At 37.3% G+C, this 8,003-nt stretch overlaps 1 protein-coding gene across 5 annotated transcripts; it reads left to right on the top strand.

Annotated features, from left to right (window-relative positions):
* Positions 1-280: 280 nt before the first annotated feature.
* Positions 281-7,179, top strand: LOC125716038 (T-cell leukemia homeobox protein 1-like). Of its 5 annotated transcripts, XM_048988270.1 has the most exons (4): positions 281-772; positions 867-1,204; positions 2,467-2,698; positions 5,445-7,179. In XM_048988270.1, the coding sequence occupies exons 2-4, from the start codon at positions 898-900 to the stop codon at positions 5,653-5,655; spliced, it is 750 nt and encodes a 249-aa protein (XP_048844227.1). In that variant the 5' UTR covers positions 281-772; positions 867-897; the 3' UTR covers positions 5,656-7,179. The 5 variants fall into 5 exon arrangements, with proteins under 5 accessions (XP_048844227.1, XP_048844224.1, XP_048844225.1 ...); XM_048988267.1 differs by having other exon boundaries at positions 284-1,204; XM_048988268.1 differs by having other exon boundaries at positions 288-1,204; positions 2,497-2,698.
* Positions 7,180-8,003: the final 824 nt, after the last annotated feature.

Raw genomic sequence — 8,003 nt, 5'->3', positions numbered from 1 at the left:
AACCTAATATATAAAAGTAGAAGTAGATACAATTTCAAAAATGTTCCACAAATGATAGATAGATAGATAGATAGATAGATAGATAGATAGATAGATAGATAGATAGATAGATAGATAGATAGATAGATAGATAGATAGATAGATAGATAGATAGATAGATCTCTGCAAATCGTGGCTTGAGATTAAGTGGTTAAAATGCGATCATTCCACAAGTGTTCTGAAGTTTGCGTTGTATAAATGTAATCTGTCGCCTGATCGATGAAAGTAGTCATTTTCTACTCAAGTAACGAAGTCACGTTAGACTTTAAACGTTTTATTCCCAATTTTAGGCTATATCTATATTAGGCTATAACTTTCCAGAAATATATGTAAAATCAATAACGGTCAATCTTTTATGGCATTATTTATGCAATTTTAATTTGGTTATATTTGACTCTGACGACTGTTTCATTGTTTGAATGCAGTTGTACGACGTAGTTACTTGTTTCATAAAACGATCTTTAACATTTTAGCCAATTGAGTTTTAAAGCAAAACACCAGAGCCTTAATGTCGCCCAGCCCATTTTATACTTTGATTGATGCTTCCGTTGCGCTACAAAACAAAAGGACGAAGAGCAAAAGTAAGATTCAGTTGAGGCATCACAGACCCAGACGCGCACGTATCTTACAAATACCGAAGCGTCCTTCAAACGCCATTATCTCTTAATAATACGAGAAACGCAAAAACTTTAGCGCACACGGAGTCTTCCAGAAACTATGGATCATACTGGAGGTAATGTCTTCCAGCCTCATACGGACGCTATAAATTTTGGCATTGATCACATTCTGAACCATGAACAGGGGAGTTTTACTGTTTCCAACTCCAGACTTCAGGATCCCGACTATGGCTTGGGATGCATGGTGAGTACTGCTTACAGCACGATGACAGGTAACTACGGCATCAGTAATACTACGGGATACAGCAGCAGCTCTTGCGGAAGCACATCTTTAGTTGGCTCTTACAATGTGAATATGGATATGAACATACACGGGCATAACGCGACCCAAGCTGGAGTCATCAGTGTTCCCGGTGTTTATTCATCGGCGCCTCCCGGTGCCACGACGCTGTCAAGTCCCGAAAACGTAAATACCGTTAATAATCTGGCGAGATTAAGTTTTCCGTGGATGTCAAGCAATAGAAGACACACAAAAGAAAGACTTACATGTAAGTAATCATAAATCACGCCAATATGTTTTTAAATTATTTGTATTACGTATTGTGGGGAAAGGTTTCTATTTTGAAGTGATATGTAAATTCCTCAGTTTTGCGACAGACTGTCAACACCATGTTTTTCATCGCGAATTTCTATAGGAAGGACTAAATGGTGCGATTTTGAAAGAGTGCAGTAATACTCATGGTAATTGGATACTCCCTGGATAACTATGGATAACCTATAATTTATAAAGGTAACTGTACTATATGAATGGAGTGCCTGAGGCGGGCCCTACGTTTAGCGGACTCCTCTGTATACCTGAAAGAGTTTTTCTTCCAATCGAACACGCCGAAACTCTGGCTTTCTGAAGTTCACAGACAAGTACCAAATATAGGCCTAAGAAAACAAAGTATAAATACCCAGTAACCTATATATAAGCATTATATAAGCTATACAATTATATTTCATCATGAAAGCTATACGATAATAAGAAGAATTCATACCCTTTCTCTGACATTTTAACTTAACAAAATTCCAACAATTTTTGGGTAAACAGGACGTTCCTAAACCTCAAAGGTCTTTGCCGTATTGCTGCTGTTGGCGTAATATTAAAATCCTTCCCAGAATATAAAATTTTATTTTTATTTCTTTCAAGTCAAGATTGTGAAATGCAACATTTTAGAATACGAAACACTAAGGAAAACGTATATAAATAGGCCTATTATATAACACAGTACATACATTATATATGTATATATGTATTATATATGTATGCATGTGCGCACGCATGCACACAAATATACACACACACACACACACACACACACACATACATTCAGTAGCTGGATAACACGCTCAACAGCTTTTAAAATATTTTGATTATACCCAAACCTCTGGTAAATTCTTATGGATTTTATTGACTTGAACTGGACCTTTATTAAATCCATTTCTTATGTTAATTTCTTCGGTCACTTGTATAGAAATTTTATTTTTAACGTGTAGGCAAGGTCACGTTCAGCAGTACGCACTTACACTTTGTATTGGAAGAGATGATAATTGGGTAGAGTGAAAATAAGGCCGATTAAGGCGCTAAAGTGCGTTTTCAGAACGTTTTATTAACCACGCAATACTTGTGCTGCAATATGCCTTGCCAGATATGGCTGAAAGCTGATGCACTGGCGAGTAGCGTATAACACTGAGTCCCAACCGCGAAGCTCTGTGTTGCTGGGCCGCTGATACCGCCGCCTGCGTTTGCGTCTGTATCCCAATCCAGCGGCGCTCTCACCCTCCACACGCCGTGCAGGTCACCCGTACCAGAACCGGAGCCCGTCGAAGAAGAAAAAACCTAGAACTTCCTTCACCAGACATCAGATATGTGAACTGGAGAAAAGGTTTCACCGGCAAAAGTACCTGGCGTCTGCAGAGAGAGCAGGTTTGGCAAAAACACTTAAAATGACTGATGGGCAAGTCAAAACATGGTTCCAAAACAGAAGAACTAAGTGGAGGTAAGACTGGACATTCAGTTCGGTTGTTCATAAAATAACTGTTTTGTGCCTCATTAATCACAGTGACAGGGCTTACAGAATTCCGAAAACATTTCCAATAATAATGCTATAAATCTTATTCTGTTTATGGGAAATTCCTAAAGAGGTAAAGTTACCTTCAAATATACGGTGACTCATGAAAGAGAGTTTTTAGGCTGTTTCGCAATTTATCACCGATCGCAGTGATTTAAATCACAGAGTATTCAAAGCTTAAACAGTGAAACCTGGCAAACGTATGACGACTATTGAACGTAGGACCGGGCAACCTGAAGGCGATATAGGCACCTGGGTGAACATGCACATGTACTATACTTCATTAAGGTAGTTTTCATTAATTATTGATAAGTCGTTGACTGTCAACCCGAAAATAAATACAGCGAACATCCCATCATAAATATTTAAATATATAGCAGCTCCATGCAGGCAACTGCATAGAAAACACAATATTTTACTGATAACACTACTTCTGACATAAATAATTAGGACACACATTTACTTTGTAAAAAATGAGTGGATGGATAATCTATTGACAAAAGCACTTGAGATTTTCTTTTATTTTGAGTTAATCCATTGATTATAGAAGGTGTGACTGAGTTCGCCTTCTGGGATAAATAAGTCCGGCTTTTTTTCTTCATTTAATTGCTTCATAATAGTACCAGTCTCACTGAAAATGAGTGAGAATGGGGAAAAAACCCCATTCATAGCAACAGCTTCCGAGTTTACTCTGTTCCTTTCTTATACATTTAATTAACTCAATATTCAATTTAATTTTCAAGGAACTAACTGCCCCTTTTATGCTTTGACATAAACAAGTTTAATGGGACATTTTCTAGATCTTTTAACTCCGCTACCAATCAAGAGTATTATTAGTCACATGTATACAAGATATACAGAGAAATGCACAGGTTATACTGTGCAATGAAAAATTGCAAAATATAAATTATAAAGAAATGTCATACAAATACACATATAAACTCTAAGCACAAAAATGTGGTATATGGAGACATATCCAATATAAATATATTTACGTATATAAGGCAACAGGTATAGTACATGGCATAAACAGGGTACATACATGGAATATATTGTGTCCTATATATGCAGGTTTATATGGTATGTATTCAAAAACACAATAAGTCAGTAGTCTGCCACATCATAACCTCACAACACTGGTGCAAAGTTCCATAGAAAATATGGTAAGCAGCCATAAATTCTCAAAAATCCACGAAAAGTTTGAGCGGACAATTAAAAAAAAAAAAATTAAGTGTAACGTAGTCGGGTAATTTTATGGCCATATTTGGTCTTGTCCTTATAAATTAATGGATCAGCAAAACTATACACTGACCCTAACCTCAGAAAAACTTTATTCCTGAATGTAACTTTTAACATTTTTATGCATGTGCGATAACAGTAAAAAGAAATATGCATGTAAGTCATGAATATATACATAAAAAATATGCATGAATGGATAAATATATAAATTAAAAAATACATAAATAAAAATAGGCATAAATACAGACAGCTGCATTAATTGTCCCTGTGACGCATGACAGGCACTGGAAGATGGATGGAAGCGACGAGTAAATATAGTATTTTACATTAAATATGCTGGGTTTCCAGCCCAAGCGGAATAATGTATGCTTTTATATGTATGGTTTTATATTTCATATAAACGTGTTTTTTTTTCATTTACACTACATTTTAATATTTTGAGGCACTGCATCTAAGTATACCCTGCGATGGGCTGGCCCCCCATCCAGGGTTGTTCCCTGCCTCGTGCCCATTGCTTCCGGGATAGGTTCCGGACCCCCCGTGTCCCAGTAGGATAAGCGGTTTGGAAAATGGATGGATGCACCTAAGTAACTGTGTATATCAGTAACAGAGGACTGCCTCTGTGATAAAATTACATAAAGACCCAGTAACCCTACTGTAATTGGGCCTTTTAAAAAGTGGTTTTGTTCCATTAGCGGTTATATACAGCATATTCACACATCGATAATTTTATAAATACATATACATTCAGTACATAGCCTCTATCTTGTCTTTCTTGCTGCACACATAAGATCCTGCATATTATCATGCTAACAAGTTCGATATTGCGATGTGATTTTTTTTTTTAGAATAAAAACGTTTATGGAATGGTGAACGAGATGCAGATTGGCCACAGGGGGGCGCAGTTATGGTGATCAGCGAAGATTATGATGTTTGAAAGAAGTCGATTTAGTGACACATCAGACATTAGATAACTTTGCTTTTTAGATTACCCTTCTCGTGGTGAAACCCAAATACCTATAATATATATAATATATATAATAATATTTTCTGCAAAAACTGACAAAATACACATCATTATCCCAGTCTATAATAATTTTCTTTTACCAGCAAGAGAATTGGTTCTTTATCAGTTATTTCGTACTGAATGTTAGAATTGAAATTATTTAGAAGTGACTGATGTCTTTGTTTTATTGGTGGATAATTTTGTGTTTGAAATGGTACTGAATTGTATTAATACGGTATAAAGTTTAAAGGTATATATGCTGTCTGTAATTCTGATTGTAGAATGTGAATAAATAATACTCCTAAAGGCTTGCTTATTATTTACAGTTGTTTGCAATGAGAAGTTGCTGTTATCCTAATGCGATCTCACTCAGTGGCATCACGACTTGCCGACGTGACACTCTCTGTGTTTGATGTCATTCGCTGTTAGACGGCAAACGGCAGAGGAGAGAGAAGCGGAGCGGCAGCAGGCCAACCGAATCCTCCTGCAGCTCCAACAGGAAGCCTTCCGGAAATCACTGGAACCGCCAGAACACCCCGACCCAATTTGCCTGCAGAACAGCTCCTTGTTTGCTCTTCAGCACCTTCAGCCGTGGACAGAGAGACCCAGTAAAATAAGCGGCATGTCCTCTTGTGATTAGAGGAGTCGACACGTGGAAACTGCGTCACCCTTAAAATAAACAGCTACACAACAGCTGTATTATGTTTACAAAAATGTATAAAAAAAACAGGCCCGATCTAGCAATGGTATATAACGGTGAAAGTAAGTAAATGTAAAATTAAAAAAAAAAATACTGAAGAGAAAGTCACAGCTATAGAAAAAAAGAACAACCGTTCTCAGCACATTCTGTATTCATCGAGAAGATAAAGTGATCGATTTGATTAAAAAGAAGTTAGTGATATTCGGAATGAGACATTTAAAGTTTTTCTGAATTAGTTTTATTTCTATATAAAATTTCCATATCATTAACTTCACACACTGCTTTCACGAAAGAAAGAAAAATGTGATACCAGCTCTTTGTGAGAATATGTTCCAAGGAATTCTCCAGAATTTGAGATAGAATTGATTTATTAATGTTTTGTTTGCTTCCGGGATAGGCTCCGGACCCCCTGCGACCCAGTAGGATAAGTGGTTTGGAAAATGGATGGATGGATGTTTTGTTTTACAATGTAACATGCATCTGTTTATATCTGTTTTTTGTTAAAATACATGAAATGTTGTACTTATCATATAAGTGCATACAAAATGAAAATGAATCTTGGAATAATTGCACAGCACTTAAAAACATTAACGCTTTATAATTACAAATGCATTGCCAAATGTCTTTAGGCTACTGTATGGAATGAGTGTGGTTCATAGCACATCTTTCAGAGGCTGCAAGTCTGTCCCTTTTAGAAGGTGGCCTGTGTTTTTCTTCCTTGCATTTCGGGCCTTGTGGGAATGGAGCTGCTTTCCAAACACTGAGCAGATGCAGACGTGCGGCAGTGTGCGTGAGACAGCCCAGGGTCTCCGTCTCCATTAGTGCAGGAATGCAAGGTTTCATTTCATCATCCATTTGTAAATGGTTTCTGGTGCATCAACCAGGGACTTTTCAAACCCTGTCCACTCCTAAAACAAAAACAAATGGAGATCAGACGTTCGCCATTCAAAAAAATAAAATAACAAATCAGAGGGTGTAGGTGCATTCTCAACATCCACTATTTAGTTCTCACTTTTCCTAAAATGCAATGAAAAGACCAGTGAAGGACTTCAACTTCAACAAACCATTCTCTGTGTATGTTTTAGAAGATGCCTTCTCTACGGTAAGATTAAAGCCAGTGGGTAATCATTTGTGCTGTTCTTTTGCTTCTGAATGTACTTAAAATGATTATTCTCTAGTGTTACACTCCGGAAGCCATATATCCTGAGAAGCAATATATTTTAACATATTGAACAAGTCTAATGTTTGAAATTGTTCATGCTAAGAAATTATTTTATTAGAAATAATTGTTCTTTGTTTCCATTGTTTTAGTATTTCGCTGCCATCTCAATATATTCCATGACACATAGTGTGCATCTAGTTATATATGTGAAAGGGTGTTATTATATAGACATTTTATAGCCCTTTACAATTTCACATGTATGCTGTGGTTTACATATTAAATAAAACCACAAAATGGAGAAACCATTCTCACCACATTCCTTCATTCCACAAGCGCACCCGAGACATACCTACATCATTTTATACATGTCAGAATTCCGTGTGTGTGTGTGGATATATATATGTGTGTGTGTGTGTGTCTGTGTGTGCGTGCTCGCCCCATGTCGTTCTGGGGTTTCCTCCGGGTACTCTGGTTTCCCCCCACAGTCCAAACACATGCCGAGGCTGATTGGCCTTGCTAAATTGCCCGTAGGAGTGCATGTGTGTGTGAATGGTGTGTGAGTGTGCCCTGCCATGGGCTGGCCCCTCGTCCTGGGTTGTTCCCTGCCTCGTGCCCATTGCTTCCGGGATAGGCTCCGAACCCACCGCGACCCAGTAGGATAAGCGGTTTGGGAAATGGATGGATGGATATCATTATTATTATTATTATTTAGGAATTCACAGCAATGTGTACACGGCGATATTAGTAAACTACATTGAGCTTTGCCTGCATACCACATTTTTATCTGTGCTTAGGTATTTTACAAGTCGCCGAGAAACTACATAATTCTTGAAAATAATAAATGCACAATTATTTTCATATGATTAAAAATATTTTTTATCCTTACCAATGCATTATTACGCTCGGTAAGACATGGGATCATAAGTGGATCATAAAATAAAAATAAAATTGGTTAATTGTGCTAAGCAGAGGTTCATTCTGAGGTGGACGCTGAGCCTATAAAATAGAACGCTGCTTGATACTGGCGGCTTTAAAACTACTGTTACTCTAGTATTAATAACGCTGCGGAAAAAGTATTGCAAGGAATACAGAACAAGTCCACTTAAAGACGGCATCGTCCATCTTC

Source organism: Brienomyrus brachyistius, chromosome 20 (assembly GCF_023856365.1).
Source record: "Brienomyrus brachyistius isolate T26 chromosome 20, BBRACH_0.4, whole genome shotgun sequence".
NCBI lineage: Eukaryota > Metazoa > Chordata > Actinopteri > Osteoglossiformes > Mormyridae > Brienomyrus > Brienomyrus brachyistius.
The sequence above is the reverse complement of the archived record's forward strand: the minus strand, read 5'-3'. Positions and strand labels throughout refer to the sequence as shown.